Source organism: Acanthochromis polyacanthus, chromosome 15 (assembly GCF_021347895.1).
Source record: "Acanthochromis polyacanthus isolate Apoly-LR-REF ecotype Palm Island chromosome 15, KAUST_Apoly_ChrSc, whole genome shotgun sequence".
NCBI lineage: Eukaryota > Metazoa > Chordata > Actinopteri > Pomacentridae > Acanthochromis > Acanthochromis polyacanthus.
This window is the reverse complement of record NC_067127.1, coordinates 27,795,955-27,815,005: the sequence shown is the minus strand read 5'-3', so window position 1 is coordinate 27,815,005 and position 19,051 is coordinate 27,795,955. Positions and strand designations below refer to the sequence as shown.

Here is a 19,051-nt window from a genome sequence, read left to right as displayed (position 1 = left end):
GTCTTTAGATGCTTCATGTTTCAGGGAAAATTCTAAAGAATGTGTAGTTTCCTGATTGGACTGACAATATTCCTGTTGTATAAGAACAAAAGTGCCGCTCACACTGGACAGCAGCTAACATAGTCTGTTATTTAGCTTTATCTTAATTCTGTTTGTTAATGAAATGTGCTTTCCATACTGTATACACCATAGATTAATTGATTAGACGTGATTAGATTTATAGAAAGGCTTTGTGGAAGAACAGTGCTAGCAGACTGTTGATGTTGACAGAAGCACTGAAGCAGCGGAGATACGAATCACCAATTCTGGTCAAAACTTTCAGAGTAAAATCAGGGCCAAAATAAGATGCAGAGGTTTATGGGTTGGGAATTTGATTTGGAGTTGAGTTTTGATTCAGACCGTGATCACCCACCCGTCTTCAAGATAACAATAAAATAAACTGAACTTTTTCTTCACGTCAGTCTTGAGTCTCTGAGCTGAACTTCTTTGTCGTTCTCTCCTCAGATTTATCAGTACATCCAGAGCAGGTTTTACCGCTCTCCGGAGGTTCTGCTGGGAATGCCGTATGACCTGGCTATTGACATGTGGGTCTCTGGGGATGCATCCTGGTGAGATGCACACAGGAGAGCCTCTCTTCAGTGGCTCAATGAGGTAAAGACAACTCTCGCTGTGAACAGATTTGTTGAGTAAGGCTGGGAGATGATTCAGATGTCACATTTACAGTATCGTAGGTAGTCTGCTTTGATCAGTGCTGGAAGAACCCAGCTGGGTTGTGTGTTCCTGGGAGAATAGCACAGACATGAGTTGGAGGATGCTTTTATACTGCAGTCAACAATTCAGCTGCGTGAGTATTCCACAAATTAATGTAGAGTTGTTAAAAATTATAGACTGATAAACATACACACTTAACTGAATGTGTGTGCAGTAGTATGGTATGTGGTACTTTGCAGCTTTAAGTCATATATACAGTCTGGAACTAAAGTTTACACGCGCTTTTAAAGATCACGTGTATCATGGCATTCTTGACTTTTTAATCATTTGCTTTGAGCATTAATTGCATGATACAGTTGTGTCACTGCCATGATAAAGAAGAATTGTACAATTGCATTTTCACACAAGCTGCACACAACCAAAAATCACCAAAAAGCAGATCGCAATGAATTAGAAGCTGCTAGAACACAAGTGTCTGTCCACAGTCAAGTGTGTTGAAAGACTTCCATGCAAGAAGAAAGCCCTTCCTCTGAAAGCGACACCTTAAGGCTCAACTAAGGTTTGCTGGTGATCACATGGACAAAGAGAAGGCCTTTTGGAGGAACGTTGTGTGGGTAGATGACACTAAAAATTAGCTTTTTAGCCACAATGACTAGAGATATGTTTGAAAAAGAGAAGGTGAGGCTTTAACCCCAAGAACACCGTACCTACATCAAGCATGATGGTGGTAGTGTTATGCTCTGGCACTGTTTTGGTTCCAGTGGTGCTGATGCTTACACAGAGTAAACACAAGGAGGATTATCTCTATATTCTTCAGGAAAACTTAAAATAATCAGCTAAAAGGTTGGGTCTTGGATGTAGATGGGCGTTCCAACAAGACAGTGGTCTCAAACGCACATCAAAAATGATCAAGCAATGGCTAAATCAGGCTAGAATTAGGACTTAAACTGGTCTCCCCAAAGTTCTTATTCATCGGGAACCTGTGGAGTGTGATGATTAAACAAGTCTGTGTCAGAAAGCCAACAAATTTAGTTTAACTGAGTTGTCAAAAGTACAACCAGAAGCTTGTGGATGGCTGTGTAAAGCTGCTCATTCAGGTAAAAATGGCCAAACGACAGTTAACTAAATCCTAGCATTGCTGTTTGTGTATTTTGACCCTGTAGCTTTTGTCATATTTTAGAAGACCTGTAATAAAGTTTATGTGCAGAATACAGCGATGGTTATGTTTGTGTTCGTAAACAGGTCGATCAGATGAATAAGATCGTGGAGGTTCTGGGGATTCCTCCCAGCCACATGCTAGACGCAGCTCCTAAAGCCAGGAAGTATTTTGACAAGCTCTCGGATGGTCTGTGGACGGTAAAGAAGAACAAGGATGTCAAGAAGGTACATTTTACTTCCATTGAAAGTTATCTCACACCTTGAGTTTAATATGTTAATATGTCCTGATAGTGACGTGATGCAAAGAGTCCAGTAAATCTAAACAATATGCAGAAGAGACGCACAAGTAAGCAAAACACAGAATGACTGAAATACTCAGTTAATACCTAAGACTGCTGCTGTTAGGACGACTTAACTGAAAATGAAAACTCTAACTGAAAATGCGTGATACAGGACAAAAAAGTTTATAAAATACTATGAATGGGAATCAAAATATTCTTTCCCCTTTTGCAACTTATTGACAAAATTGGTAAATTTTTTTCTGTTAAAAGAAAACTGTAAGAGAGTTGTCTACAACTAATATTGTTGAATATCTGGACATCATTAGTGGCTGTGGATTTTAATTCTCCTCCTCATATGTGGGTGTCCAGCAGTTTGAATCCTCAGCAGTGTGTTATAAAAACACAATGTTCAGAACTGTGTGACTCTATGAGAATTCTGAAGTGCAAAGTCCGTCACTGTTTCTTTACTGTTTGTGTTCAGTTATTTTTCTGAACTCGTGTTTTTCTTTACACAGTTATTTATGACTGTCTGTATATTTTCTAGGAATACAAGCCCCCGGCCACACGGCGTCTTCATGAGATTCTGGGTGTGGAGACTGGAGGTCCAGGGGGCCGGAGAGCAGGAGAGCCAGGACACGCCCCCTGTGACTACCTGAAGTTTAAAGGTGAGCCATCGGTTTGTATTCATATGCAAAAGTAGACGTAACCGTACACATACTGAGCTTTTCAGTTCATGTACCAGTCCAGCACTTTATTTATGCCGATTTCAGTTCAGTACAGTGATGACTGACAAAGGAAGATGGATTTGACACACGCGATGTGCCGGCTTCATTCGGCTATGATCAGATGTGTAGCCGGTTGTGTGTCTAATTTTGAGATGGCATCATCTGACTGTGAATCGCTGGTCCAAGACAAAGTTTAGTGCAGTGCAGACCCGGCATCCCGTGGCATTTGAGCACCTCCTAACTATCTATTTTAAGAAAATATTTGTGTTGCTCAGGCCTTGGGTGAAGCTGAAAGCTGATAATGTGAATACCAGACCAGGACAGTACTTGAAGCACATTTCCAGATATTAGTTTTATTTGGTAGAATATTTATTGTGATGTGATTTTCCATATTTTACTTTATTAGTAGTTTGCAACAGTTTTACACTTTTTTTTAGGAAACGACATAGCCATAGTCTTTTCATTAAATGAGTGTTTAAAAAAAGAAAAAAGTAGTTCAGTGTTTTTAATTTCTTTTTTCACAACACTAAAAACAGAATAAAAGCATATCAAGCAATGACCTAAAAACAAAGTATGGGTGATAACATGGAGGAGATGGTAAATAGTGCCATCTGCTTGAGGTGAGGCAGAACTCAAACCAGCAAACACCAGCAGTATGCTAGCTGGCTACATAACTATTATAATTTTAATGTTTGTCCTGTTCCAGACCTGATCCTGCGCATGCTGGACTATGACCCAAAAAGCCGTATTACACCATTCTACGCCCTGCAGCACAATTTCTTCAAGAAAACAACAGATGAAGGAACCAACACCAGTTCATCTACATCCACCTCTCCTGCCATGGACCACTCTCATTCAACCTCCACTACTAGCTCTGTTTCTAGCTCTGGTAAAGTAGACACACTGTCCTCCGCACCCTCGACCTTCTCTGACTCGTCCCTCTGCGCTGTTCATCCACAGCGCGCCACAAAATCGGTTTTGCATTTCCATAAAAATTATTCATTCTCAAAAAGAAGTTGTTGTGGATTTTAAAATGATTGATTTTACATCAAAAACAAGTGAGGCTGATTGTCACAGCTGCCATGAAACTACAATTTGTAAAAAAAAACAAATATAGAACTGAACATCAGTAGATCTGCTTTAAACCAAACAGGGACTAGATGTGGGAAAAAATATGTATATTTTCACAGTGAAAATTTCTACATTTTCAACATTTTTGGGAAATTTTTTTGAAATTTTTTTCTTGGGGGAAAAAAAGAGATGCATTCAGGGAAAAATCAAACAAAATCCAGTGAATTTCGCTGGATTTTGGTTGATTTTTCCCGAATGTTCTTGAAGAAAACATTAAAGGTTTTGCTGAAATATATGTAATCACTTTAGATATTTGTACAATTTTTTGGAAGATTTTTATGCAATTTTTACAAAATATTTACAATTTTTATTTTTAAAATTTTTATATCTTGCCAAATTTAGGGATTTAATAAAACGCTTTAAGGGAAACTTTTTTTAAAAAAAAGTTAAGAATTTTCTTCCTATAGATTTGCAAATTTGTACAAATTTTTGGATTTTTTTTTCAGACGAAGGAACACTATTTTTTGCTGCCCATAAATGAGGACAACAGGAGGGTTAATGCTGTTTGTGTCATAACCAGCTCTGACAGGAGTTAAATTCCTCAAGAAGACAGGAAAACAGACTTCTTTCATCGCCCTGTGATGCAAGTTGTGTTGCTTCTTTCCTGTTTCTTAGGACCTGAATTTCTTCATGTCTGTGGAGGACTTACTTATTACTTACTGTTCTCAGGGTGACGTCAAACAGGAGAAGTAAAACTATGCTGAGGTGAAGCAGGATTTGCTGACAGTAACTGGAAATATCCTTGTTGAGACTTTCTCTGGCTGGTCCACATACTGCAACATTGCAGGATGATGTCTCACACGAATATTTTTCTTTTGGTCAATTCTAACAAAAAATGGAGCAGACCTAAGTAATGATAACGCCTTTTCTTTGGTCTGTACAAAATAAACCAAGCTTTCTGAGTGACAGCTCCATAAGGGGAATCCTATTAAAAGCAGCAGTGACACATGAACAAACAGGAACCCTGAACTCTTTACATGTGATGATTTTTTTTACAAGTATTTTTAAAAAACAAATCATTCAAAATTACACAGTGGAAAAAATGCCCCTCTAAAAAACAAGGAAAAATAACTTATTTCAAAGAAATTTTACCTTGAAATAAAAAATCTGCCAATAGAACAAGTGAAAATGCCTTGGTGAGATTTCTTGAAATAAGATATGTTTAGAATATTGAGATCCTAAAATTAGCTGGGAAAACATATTTTAAGCTCTATTTCACTGGGATTGTCAAGCTTAGGTGTCTTCACCCTCCTGTTATCTTCATTTAAGGCACCAAAAAATATTGTTTCCTTGTCTGACAAAAATCCCCAAAAATTATCAAAAAAATTCTCCAAATTTATGAAAAACAATTAGCAAAATCTTCAGGAAGAAAATTCCTGAAAATTTTTCCTTAAAATTCAATTCAAAAATAAAATACTCAAATTTGGCAAGAAATAAAAATTTTAAAAAATCTAAAAAAAAAAAAAGTAAATATTTTCCAAAAATGAGTAAAAGTCTTCCAGGAAAAAATAAATCCTAAAAATATCTAAAGTGATTACATATATGTCAGTAAAAGTTCTAATATTTTATTTAAGAACATTCGGGATTCGCTGGAGTTTGGTTGATACTTTTTCCCGAGCGTTTTTTTTTTTTATACATTTCTTTTTTCCACAAAAAAAATGTTTCCCAAAGAGTTTTGAAAATGTGGAAGTTTTCACTGTGAAAAAAATATAGATTTCTTCCACATTTTAAACTTTTAAACGGCTCAATTTGACCCGCAGGACGACACGAGGGTTAAAACAAAATAATTTCAAGATTGTTTGACTTAACAAGATATTTAAGATGCGTTGTCTTAAAACAAGTCCCTCCATGTTGCTGAAATGACACTTATTAAGTGAATTTATCTTTAACCAAGTGGGATGAGACACTTTAACTGAAAATAAGACAAACAGACTTGGTAAGATTTAGAGTTTTTGCAGTGCACGCGTTTGCAACCAGCAGGAGTGTGACTTAAAAGTTGGTCTGCTTTATCCCCAGGTGGCTCCAGTGGTTCTTCCAATGACAACCGCAACTACCGCTACAGTAACCGCTACTACAACTCTGCTGTTACACATTCAGACTATGAGATGACCAGCCCTCAGGTACACAGCGCTACCTTACTGCCTAACTCTCCGTACACTCTTATATGACCGTTAGGAATCATGTTGTGTTCTACAAACTGGATGAGCTGCAGTTCCACCTCTGCATCTGTGTCTGTATACTTTATGCTTCATGCTGTTTTTTTCCTGTGAATGTGAAGAGCCACATGCACTATAGGTGGCGTGAGTTACTTTGCAGTGTCTCAGACAGGTAAGCTAACTATGTGAGCCCTTCCTGACGAAGACTAGAGGGCTGTAGTAAATAGCAAGTTTGACATAACCAGGCTTTGTTTAGTGTAAGTCGGCCCGAACTACACTAAAGCCCCAGTCAGAGATAACAGAGAGCTGTACTATGACGTCAGATCAGTGGGTTATGAACGTATGCTGAGCTTAAATCCAGAGTTTTCAGTATCTCTCTTTTAACCTGGCTCTATTACTATTGTGATACCTGGAATCTCTCACTGGGGCTTTAGTTTTTGTTGCGCCAACTCACACAAAGAAAATACGCTTATGTCAAAGTTGCTTTGTAGTACAGCCCTCAGGTATCACAGAGGTGGTTAGCAACTTTATTCTGTGTGCATTCACATAAAATAGGGCATCATTTGACTCTTTTCTGCACAAAATTGAGCGATTGTGTGTCACCTACCTCAGTCAACAGGTAGTTATAACGGACAATAACAAGGATTATGAAAGTAGTCGTAAAGAGTGCTGCTACTGCAAATGATGCAAGACTGGAATACTGGTAGAAAACAGCTGATGGTGTGTTAATACAGGGTGTCCCAAAAAAATGTATACACACTTTAAATAAGTGTAAACTAGATGTTTATTATAATTCGTTTAATTTTCAAGATGTGAAAGAATTTACAAATCTCATATTGTTTTGTCACCGCCTGTTCTCAAACCGATGTCTGTTCTGGTCCAGACACCGCCGACAACATGAAGCGATGGAAGAGCACACATAACGAAACAGTTCCCTTGGTATTTGTGTGCATTCACGTTCAATGGTTGCTCTCAATTCAGTGACTGTTGCAGGTCTCATTGCATAGACTTTGTCTTTTAGGTATCCCCACAAAAAGAAGTCTCGTGGTGTGAGGTTAGTTAGTTATCAGCTGCTAAAATGTGTATATATTTATATTGCTGATCAGTGCAGCCGATTATTTCTGACAGACAGCTGCAAATTAGAGCAGTTTAACCTAAAAACTTCATATATTTAAACATAATCTTGTACTAGAGTGATCTCATTGTCCATTATTGCAGGGTAAAATTACAATTTTTGGCCAAATCAAAGTGAAATTATGTAGTTTCTGTGTGAAACGCTGAATACATGTCAGGTTCCCATAGTTTCCATCAGTGGTTTTAGTAACACAGCTCGCTAACAGAACCCCTCAGTCTGTATCACTCAGAGAGAATCGTCAGGACACACTCTGGTTGAATAGAGACGCTTCTTGCAGCTGATTTAAATCCTAAACCCTGAACGTAACCTTCTCTGGGTCACGTTATCTCTGCAGTATAAGTTACTACGGTGCTCTAGCCAAGTTAAAGAGAACTACCTCCATTACACCTCTACTTGGTTAGCAAAATACCCATTGTTATAGCCATGATCTACTCTCAAATCACTCCCTATGTCACACACAAGCTAGGAACAGCATCCAACAGGTCAAATCACTTTTTCTACCATCTTTCTTGAGCTTTGTAAAGTCCCTCTGCACTATTTGATTGTGTATTTGTTGTCAGAGTCAGTATCAACCCCGGAGCCCTCCGCTAAACTTAGTCCCTGTGACTTTTTTTGCAAGGAAAGTGGAAATAAAAGCAGATCTGTTTGCCCCACGTGTGTCTCACCTCCTTGCTGTTGTCCCCAGCAGGCTCCCTCCCAGCAGCAGATGAGGATGTGGCCAGGCAGTGATGGTGGAGGTGGGGGTCAGGACCCAGCGTACACCCAGTTGCTGCTCCACAAGCCGGCTGCCTCCCAACAACACCAGCGCCACTTCTTGGACCCGCCCCATCACCCCCACCCGACCTACTCTCACCATGGGAACGGTGGGCGTGGTCTGAGACAGGGGGGACAGACAGGCATCGGTGGAGGGGGGGGCCAGCAAGGATCCTCACCCCAGATGAGTGACAGCATGGATGTGGGCGTGTCCCTCGGGCTGCATCACCTGGGGGCGGTGTCTTCCATGGAGGCCTCTCAGTTTGGCTCTGCATCTCTGCCTCTCGCTCTGCCAATTGGACTGTCTGCTTTCCGGACTCGGACGGCCCCGACCGCCCCTGGGCCACAAGCCCCACCCCCTGAGGACTACTACCCTTCCTCCAACAACAATAACCCCACTGCAGGGGGCAGAGGGAGGCCGGACTCAGACGAGGGGCCAGCCAACTCTTGATAAAACCTGAACCATGCCCTAAAGCCATACAATTTTAACTACAACTACTACAACTACACACATACAGCCAGAGTTCAGAGACAAAGAGGTGAACTTTGTGCTGAAGGGGACAGTTTGTACTGCATGAGAGGAGGAGGAGGAAGGAGGATGCTGGGAAAACTCCTTTTATCCAGTTATAGTTTGTTGTCTTTGTTGCGACTGTAATTGGAAAGGAATGATTGTGACAAGTTTGTTTTTATTAATATTATTGTTGATTAATATTATTTGATTTTTCTCGGGTTTGAGGAGTTGCGTGTTCTATTTGGTTGTTGTTTAAGTCTGATGAGGAGGAGGAGGATGAAGAGGAAAGAGAGAGGAGGTATATTTCCCATTTTACTCCCTATAGTGGCTGTAAACACACACCTTTCTCTCTTTCTCTCTCTGCGTTTCTCTCTCTTTATAAATATATATGTGTGTGTGTATGTGTGTGTGTGTATCTATATATATATAGATATACACACACACACTTTATATATGTATGTATCTATATGTATAAATGTGTATATATGCATACATATACATACATATATAAATCAGAAGCCATTGCTAGCCATTACTCAGACGTAGATCACTTGTGTGCGTGCGCGTGTGCGTGCACGTGCATGCATTCCGCTGCATCGAGAAGACAGAAGCCGGTTTGACAGGGAGAAAACACCAACATACGTGTGATTCAGGAACCATGGATTCTACTTCCTGTCTGTTAAAGTCACTTTCTCGTTGAGTTTGCGTCCTCCCATCGCTGCTCTCTGCTGCCTGGTCGTGACTGAGTATGGAGAGCGAGAGGGAGGTGGGGGGAGGAGGAGAAGGTGACAGGACATTGATGCCTTGCTGACACCCTTAGGGATCTCCTCCATATCATCATCATCATCATCCTCCCTTCGTCTCTGCTCTCTTCTTCCTCTCCTCCTGCTCCTGTTGTGTTTCTCCTCCAGACAGCTCCTCCTCTCTGTGCTGCTAATCACCATGACAACTGGTCCGGATTGCTGCTAAAGATCCAACACAGATCAATAAAGAAATAAAAAGAAATAGAAACAGAAATTTAAAAAAAAAAACTTTTTAACCCTTCTGCTTAAGAGAAAAGGATAAAGTAAGAACCACTGCATCTCAATGTATTTATTACTATTTAACAAGAAAAAAACAAACTGAAAGTAACCCTTTTTTCTGCTCTTCTTTGTTTGGTTGCCTTCTTTCTGCAGGTGAGCTCTGATTGGCTATTGTAACAGTGACAGTAACTGGTGACATGGGAATGCCACCGGTTGTGGGGGCTGGGTGGAGGGAAGGGTTGGGGCAAAAATAAAGTTGGATATATAATAAGAATAAAGAGTATACTTTTGCACACCAAAGTCAAATAAACATCAGATCTCCGCTTTTCTTCCTATCAATCTGATCCGCCACTTCATGCCATGTTACGGTGACGCTCATCCCGATTATTGATCTGATTCTTATTTTTTGTGCCTTTTTACTTCCTGTAGGAGTCACAATTCGTATTATGGGGGATCAAAACGGGCTGTCTGAAGTGTGGATATTCAAAAAGTAAATAAATGCATGTTTTCAGAATAGCTTGAAAACGTTCCAAAATGAGTCGGGTGTTCTCAGAGGTTGCTTCCCAGTCACAGAAGCTCCACTACATCTTTCCGCAGACCAGACCGATCACCTGAAGTGGGCTAGTGGTGTGGTGCAGGGAGATAACTCAGCTTTTCAGACAGCCCAGGTTACCGTAGTAACCAAGCTCTCTCTCCAACCTTCGTCGGTGCCTTAAATTGGAGGTATAGCCCACTTCTGGATCACATGCTCCGATGCTCAAAGACGTCTCCGGCTGGTCTACCTGAGGACAGGAGATCCACCCAGAGCCCCTCTGAAGGACGGACTGCACCAGTGAAGGCGTGGTCACATTCAGACAGGAGAGGGGAAGCCCAACTAGCAGCTGGGCAGATAGAAGCATCTGAAACAGAGCCCATGAAGTCATGAAATCTCTGACATGTGCTTGCAGGTGTGCCGAAGGCTGCAGTCTCTGGCCCTCATATTCTGCCATGTCCTCCCAGTGTGAAGCCACTGACAGGACCATGGCTTCCCTCTATGGCACAAAGGGCTTTTTACTGCTCCTAAATTCCTTAGCGCTGCCCATATACACACGTGGACAAAATTGTTGGTACCCCTCAGTTAAAGAAGGAAAAACCCACAATTCTCACTGAAATCACTTGAAACTCACAAAAGTAACAATAAATAAAAATTTATTGAAAAATAAATAATCAAAATCAGCCATCACTTTTGAATTGTTGATTAACATAATTATTTAAAAAAACAAACTAATGAAATAGGGCTGGACAAAAATGATGGTACCCATAACTTAATATTTTGTTGCACAACCTTTTGAGGCAATCACTGCAATTAAACGATTTCTGTATTTGTCAATGAGCGTTCTGCAGCTGTCAACAGGTATTTTGGCCCACTCCTCATGAGCAAACAGCTCCAGTTGTCTCAAGTTTGATGGGTGTCTTCTCCAAGTGGCATGTTTCAGCTCCTTCCACATATGTTCAATGGGATTCAGATCTGGGCTCATAGAAGGCCACTTTAGAATAGTCCAACGCTTTTCTCTCAGCCATTCTTGGGTGTTTTTGGCTGTGTGTTTTGGATCGTTGTCCTGTTGGAAGACCCATGACCTGCGACTGAGACCAAGCTTTCTGACACTAGGCAGCACATTTCTCTCCAGAATGCCTTGATAGTCTTCAGATTTCATCTTACCTTGCACACTTTCAAGACACCCTGTGCCAGATGCAGCAAAGCAGCCCCAAAACATTACTGAGCCTCCTCCATGTTTCACCGTAGGGACAGTGTTCTTTTCTTCGTATGCTTGGTTTTTGAGTCTATGAACATAGAGTTGATGTGCCTTACCAAAAAGCTCCAGTTTGGTCTCATCTGTCCAAAGGACATTCTCCCAGAAGCTTTGTGGCTTGTCAACATGCATTTTTGCAAATTCCAGTCTCGCTTTTTTATGAGTTTTTTTCAGCAGTGGTGTCCTCCTTGGTCGTCTCCCATGAAGTCCACTTTGGCTCAAACAACGACGAATGGTGCGATCTGACACTGATGTACCTTGGCCTTGGAGTTCACCTTTAATTTCTTTGGAGGTTGCTCTGGGCTCTTTGGATACAATTCCAACGATCCGTCTCTTCAATTTGTCATCAATTTTCCTCTTGCGGCCACGTCCAGGGAGGTTGGCTACTGTCCCGTGGGTCTTGAACTTCTGAATAATATGAGCCACTGTTGTCACAGGAACTTCAAGCTGTTTAGAGATGGTCTTATAGCCTTTACCTTTAAGATGTTTGTCTATCTTTTTTTTTCGGATGTCCTGGGACAATTCTCTCCTTCGCTTTCTGTTGTCCATGTTCAGTGTGGTACACACCTTTTCACCAAACAGCAGGGTGACTACTTGTCTCCCTTTAAATAGGCAGACTGACTGATTATGAGTTTGGAAACACCTGTGATGTCAATTAAATGACACACCTGAGTTAATCATGTCACTCTGGTCAAATAGTTTTCAATCTTTTATAGAGGTACCATCATTTTTGTCCAGGCCTGTTTCATTAGTTTGTTTTTTTAAATAATTATGTTAATCAACAATTCAAAAGTAATGGCTGTTTTTGATTATTTAATTTTCAATACATTTTTATTTATTGTTACTTTTGTGAGTTTCAAGTGATTTCAGTGAGAATTGTGGGTTTTTCCTTCTTTAACTGAGGGGTACCAACAATTTTGTCCACGTGTGTAGATGCATGAACCCTCCACAGGACAGAGTGACATCAGCAGCAGCTCCAGTAGGGCAAATGATGAGAAGACTCAGTAACCTTAGGCTCAGTGGCAGCATCAGGGTGGAATATCTGCTTCTTATTGTGTTGGGAAAAACTGAAGATGATTCACACTGGAAAAAATGCTCCTCTTAAAACAAGAAAAAAAAAGTTATTTTTTTACCTTGAAATAAGTGGAAAAACGTCTTGGTAAGATCTGTTGAAATAAAATATATTTAGAATATTGAGATCTTAAAGTTAGCTGGGGGAACCTATTTTAAGCTATATTTTACCAGGATTGTGAAGCTTAGGTGTCTTAAAATAAGCCAGACATGCGATAAAAATTCACTTAAAAATAGATTTCATGTAACCTCCTAATTTGAGATGTTTTAACCCTCCTGTTGTCTTCATTTACGGGCACCAAAAAATATTGTTTCCTTGTCTGAAAAAAAAATCCAAAAAAATCATCTAAAAATTAAACATTTCCCTTAAAAGGTTTATTTTAAAATAATCCCCCAAATTGGCAAGAAAATTCTTGTAAACATTTTCAAAAAATGAGGAAAAATCTTCCAAAAAAATCCTAAAAATATCTAAAGTGATTACATATATATCAGTAAAAACTAATATTTTCTTTAAGAACATTCACATAAAAATCAACCAAAATCCATTGAATTTTGCTGGATTTTGGTTGATTTTTATGTAAATGTTCTTAAACATTTTTAAACTTTCTTTTTTGACATGAAAAATGTTCAAAGATTTCCCCAAAATGTTGAAAATATTGACATTAGAAGTTTCACTGTGAAAATATATTTTTTTCCACATTTTCAAACTTTAAAACGGGTCAATTTAACCTGCAGGGTGACAGGAGGGTTAAAGTGATTTTGAATTTTCTTGTAAAATTTAACTCAAAACAAGCTAATTTCAAGATTGTTTGACTTAACAAGACATTTAAGATGCGTTGTCTTAAAACAAGTCCCTCCATCTTGCTGAAATGTCACTTGTTCAGTGAATTTATCTTAAATCAAATGGTATGAGACATTGTGACTAAAAATAAGACTTATAAACTTGGTAAGATTTTGAGTTTTTGCAGTGCATGAACAGACACAGCATGTAATTCACTTTTCCTCTTTGCTGACATCAAAGCCAACACCAGAATCTGTTTTAGTGAAAGTGTTTTTTTTTTAAAATCAGAGCAGTCTAAGGTCTCAAAAGAGTGCCTCTAATATGGTGGGCAAATCACACGAGGGAACCTAAGCTTTAAGAAGCAGGGCGGAGCCACTGGGTTCTCTTTATGAACTTCCTAATCAGGGAATGCTGACCAACAGGAGGCCTGACCGAGCCCACATGGCACACCAAAATGGCCACCAAATACACTTTAATTGGGGAAAATGCGGTACCACGTTCTAGCAGATCCTTCAGGAAGAATATCTCAGAAGAAGCAGAACACTGACAGAAATTATGTTGATAGTGGCACACCATTATTCACATTACTGGCCATCATAAAGACAGCGTGGGGTTTACACCCAAGGGCTGTGAATGGTGTCATTCACTGTGAAGGGCAGGGCAGCCTCGTTTAAACAGAGCCCTTCACATGCTAAAACCAAAAAGCTAACCACTTGGGGAGTGGGTGAGAAATCTGCTGGCGCTCCTGTGCAATGGCAGCGTCCAAGACTGGAACAGACCTGCTAGCTCCACCATTCATAGCCGGCTGGGCTAATGGGCGATTAACATCAAAGAACAAGAACAAGAAAACTCAAAATAAATGTAACCCTCGTGCTGTCCTGTGGGTCAAAACTGACCGTTTAAAAATGTGGAAAAAACAGTGAAGCTTTTGATGTCCACATTTTCAACAATTTTGGAAAATCTCTGAACATTTCTTGGTGGAAAAAAGAAAAGTTAAAAATGTTTCTTAAAGGCATTATGGAGGATGTTTTATTTTTTTTGTTTAATTTGTCTGATTCACATAAAATGAATATACTGACCTTTACTGGACTTGTATGTATGGTTTCTAAAAAAAATTAAAATTAAAAAAAATAACTGTGGACATGGCAGGACCTGAAAAACATCAGCCAATCATTGCGCTCGGTCCGAGGCGTTTGGTTTGCTCCCTTTCCTGTCAATCAAAAATCTTCCGGCTCAGGCCCATATACAGTCTATGCTCAGGCCCAGTTACGTAGATTACGTACGCCTTGGACTTACGTGTTTTGTGTATGTGTTGCCAGCGTGTCGTCATTTGTTATGGTCACGTGGTACAAGACTGCTACTGGTTGGCAAGAACCAGCAGTAACATAACGGCTTGCTACGAGAGCGGTATCGGGTTTGAAACAAATACGTAAAGTTATCGCTTTTCATGAATGAAATTGCACATGTATTTACCACAATGGTAATAGCATGTGTAGTTGTTGGTTGTACGAAGCGTTTTGAGAAGGGATCAAGCTTGGAATTTCACCAAATACCGATTTCAGGAGAGAGAAGATGGCAGTGGCTTCAGGCCATCAACAGGAAAAATTGTACCCAGTAAGCAGCAGAGATCGTGTTTGTGGCTCCCACTTTTCTTCAGGTAAACTATTCAACAGTTTAACATGTTTAGTATGTCCAACTTTGAGCTTATTTACCAAAACATATTGATTTAGTGTCGCATCCTTCGCGTGAAGCGATCTCTACACTTTCGGTTTGGTTCAGTGTTATCATGTGTTACCGATCGCTTTTTAGGCGATGAAAGTATACTAAAGTCGAATGAAGTATATTCAATAACATCTCCTTAAGCCAGCAGCCTCCTATTTGTAACCATATGTGTTTCTGTATGCGTCTTGCGATCCTTTTTTTAGAATTGTCCTATTTTCGATCACCAATGCTGTGGGTCTGTTACTGTTACATAGAAGCCATACTGCAGACAAAAAATACAGCAACTTCTTGACGTTTCTTTGACATCTTGTTGAGGATTAACAGAAGATATATTATTTTTAATTCATAATTATATATTTTTGGGTGGGTGAACTGCCCAGCAGTGTCAATCAAGTAAAAATAAATGTCGGTGAAGGAAATGTCCGGCCAGAATGAAGGATCGTCAACCCACCCAGTCTTCAAATTGTAGGGATCTGGCAAGGTTTTACTGTTTCCCTGATATCTCAGCTTACTCGCGTATCTTTGTTGGGCCTCAGGTGATAAGGATTGAGCATAATCGGACAATTTCACGGAAGGATAGTTCGCATCAGCCATTGTTCCTCTGGTTCCTTTTGCCAACCAGCGCGGTAATCACGTGACTTCGTGACGTCACTGTTTGTAAACACTGGCGTCTCCCTATGTAGTTAGCTGGCGACTTGTTTTGCTCATCTTTTTTTACATGATGGCAGATAAAGATCCAGGGGGATCCAGCCGTAAAAGAAAGGCATTTTTTGATGTCAGAGAAAATAAAAGATAACTGGATCGCGAGAATGCAAAAACAAAAGTGATTATTGGCGAGTCACTTGGGCGATGGCGTCAGCTCAAGCAACAAATGGACCAAAAGACAGATGCCTTGGTTGCTAAATTCCTTCTGGACAGGTAAAACTTGACAAGTCCTACACAAGTTTCTGGAGGGGGGCGTTTCTTCGTACATGTTAAGACGGGGAGGTTAGAGGGGGGTGAGGGAGAGGTTGTATGTGCGCATGCGCATGCTACGTTCAACGTCGTAGGAAATTAACTCTCCTCTAATGCCTTTAAGAACATTCACATAAAAATCAACCAAAAGCCAGCAAATTTTACTGGATTTTGTTTGATTTTTATGTAAATGTTCTTAAAGAAAATTATTATTACTTTTTGGATATTTTTTGGAAGATTTTAACTCATTTTTAAAAAAAATATTTACAAGAATTTTCTAGCCAAATTTGAGTGACTTTTTAAAATAAAACTTTGAAGGAAAACTTTTAAGGAATTATTGGAATTTTCTTCCTCAGGTTTTGCAAATTTTCAGAAACATTTTTACTTGGGGTGTAACGAAATGGTCAACTCACGAAATGATAGGAAATACGAAATACTCATGATACGAAATAAAGATTAAAGAAAATCCCCAACAGTAGGATGTTATGCAAAAATCTCATTTTCTTTATTTTCTTCCTTATGCAGACATACAAAAAATAATGCTGCATCAGAGCCTCTTTTTAAACTTTCTGAAGCAAAATTCTGTTTATTTTATTGTGGATATTTATTTAAATGTGCTGAGAGCAGTAAAATGAATTATCTGTGTGTTAGCTAACCGAGAGAACGTCAAAGATCTCTATTTTGTTAATGGTTATTTGTTCTTTTACAATGTTTGACTGTAAAATTAGACTTTTTCTTTTTTTTTAAAAAAGAAACTTTTGTAGTGTATATTGAGTGAGAAATTATAAATAATTTCTGTATAATTTGGCATCAAAAGTTTAAAAAAACAATACGGGGACGGGCCGTTTTTCATAAAATGCTCCAAATATGTATCTTTGGTAACCATGGAGACGATGGAAGCATTAGCAGGAGCGTGATGACGTCAGAACGTGCAGGTGTAAAGGGAGCAGCTTGTCTTAAAAAACTGTAAATCATGTCGACATCAAAATATTTTTATTTTTACAAACAGTAATTATTATTATTGTTATTTTACAACAACTGACACTAAATGTATGTTATTTTCACTGTATTTAAACCAGCAAAATGTAGTTCATTTACAAATATTTGCTGTTATCTACAAGAAAAAAATGCATGCACTGAGATTGAAATCAAATGGTAACTTATTTCAAAAAGGTTATTTTACAGATTTCTCCTGTTTTCTTCAATTACAGAAAGCATCTAGTGAAATAATATTCATGTACATATTGACTGTAAAAGAAAAGAAAAAAAACTAACTGATGCCTAAATCAATAGACTGTATTTTTCTTGTTATTTCAGTATTTGACTGTTTTGTTATTGTTAAAAATAGTGGAACATTGCATTGTTCAAGTAAAAATAACAGCAAATATCTGTTTTTCTATTTTTAAACTTAATTAGAAATACAGTAGTAATAATAATAATAATTAAAGCTGCGAGCAGCGTTGAACGGGTCCTCGCATCCTTGCTGGTCGGCGACCCCAAGCATGTCCACCAGGCAATGCTACGACTGAGAGTATATTTAGGCCCACGGATGTCACAAAGGCTGGATTCTGAGCACACAGGTCAAATTTCAGGCAGATTGGAGCATGTACAGGCTATTTATGCTGCACTTTCTGTCCATCCACCAGGTGGCGCTATCTCTGTGACTGTATATTGGTCTATGAAACTCATAAGGACCGGTCTCTGATCAAACATGTAAAGTTTCAGGCAATTGCAGCATTTACAGGGGATTTACATAAGATGTCCTGCTTCATGGCGTAACATTGTAGTTCAGTTGGCTGCCATGGCCACGCCCTTTGAGTTTTGTGAACAATTTTCACAAATACTCAACCTGAAGGCGTGTAGTATATATTGTCCCAATTTCAGGTGTTTTGGAGCTATTGCCTGTGAGAAATCAATTGTTGAAAATGATCAAAAACACCAAAAATCTGACATTTAATTCAAAATAGCGGACTTCCTATTGAGTTTAGAGAATGACTCCAAGAGACTTTTTTGTTTGCAATGAAGTGCTACATATGCATGCCAAATTTCATAGTCATAGGTGAAAGTCTCTGTGGAGGCTATTCTTAAAAATGCTGTAGGGGGCGCTACGGAACATGCTGTGAATGTATTTTGGCCAATAAATGTGATCAGGACAGGACTGTGTTTAATCATGTGAGGTCTGAGGTAGATTGGAGCATGCAGAGGATAGTTAGGTAGCACTTGATGTTTCATGGCAAACCATCAACATTGAGGAGGTCGCCATGTCCACACCGTTTGACTCTGCAAGAATCCTTTGATAACTTTTGATCAGAACATCGTGTTGTATATCCTGGCAAAATTTCAGCTCTCTAGACCTTAACCCCGAGGAGGAGTTCGCTCTCAAAAATGAAAAAAATACAGAAATTTTATCCACTTAATTCAAAATGGCGGACTTCCTGTTGAGTTTAGGGGATGGCTCCAAGAGGCTTTTTTGTGTGTCCTGGTGTGCTCTATAGGCCTCCCAAATTTTGTGGATGTAGGTGAAACATGCTGCCGGGGCTGTTTATTAAACATACTGCAGGGGGCGCTATAGCACATGCCCTGCAGAGATGCATACAGTGTTATTCCTTGAGACGACTGTGATGTGTGTGTAAATTTTGGTGAGCTGTTGAACATTCTAAGCCTGTCAAAAAGTACTTTGTTTGTCACAAAAACAACGCGTTGCCACGGCAACAGCATTTCATCAAATATCAAAATCTTCACACTGTGGTATTGTCTGGGGGTGAAGAATCAGCTGACCAATTTTCAGAATGATATGAAAAAGTTTGGAGCAATGGTGTGTGCAAATGTAATTTCTAAACTTCTTGTTACCAATAGGTGGCGCTATGATTTTTTCCAAAATTTTCACCGTGGATGACCTCACACTGGGAATGGTGTCCAGCACATGAAGTTTGGGGCAGATACGATTAGGATTTGCTGAGATATAAACATTTTAGTCGTCATGGCGAGACATCTAAATTCGCCGCGCCGCCACAGACACACCTTTTTATGACACGTCACCATTTTCACTGTGAATAATCATCAACATGTTAAGGTTTATTTCACCACATTTGAGGTGAATCTGAGCAAGAGACAAAGAATAATACATCAAAGTGTAAAAAATGACATTTT

The 19,051-nt window shown here is 39.3% G+C and overlaps 1 protein-coding gene across 1 annotated transcript; it reads left to right on the top strand.

Moving 5' to 3' along the window:
• Positions 1–1,905: 1,905 nt before the first annotated feature.
• LOC127537546 (dual specificity tyrosine-phosphorylation-regulated kinase 1A-like) lies at positions 1,906–9,893 on the top strand (the record flags this gene model as incomplete). Its single annotated transcript, XM_051960125.1, has 5 exons — positions 1,906–2,094; positions 2,695–2,815; positions 3,582–3,764; positions 6,023–6,126; positions 7,986–9,893. Coding segments are annotated over 5 exons (1,113 nt in total), but the record flags the coding sequence as incomplete, so codon positions are not given.
• Positions 9,894–19,051: the final 9,158 nt, after the last annotated feature.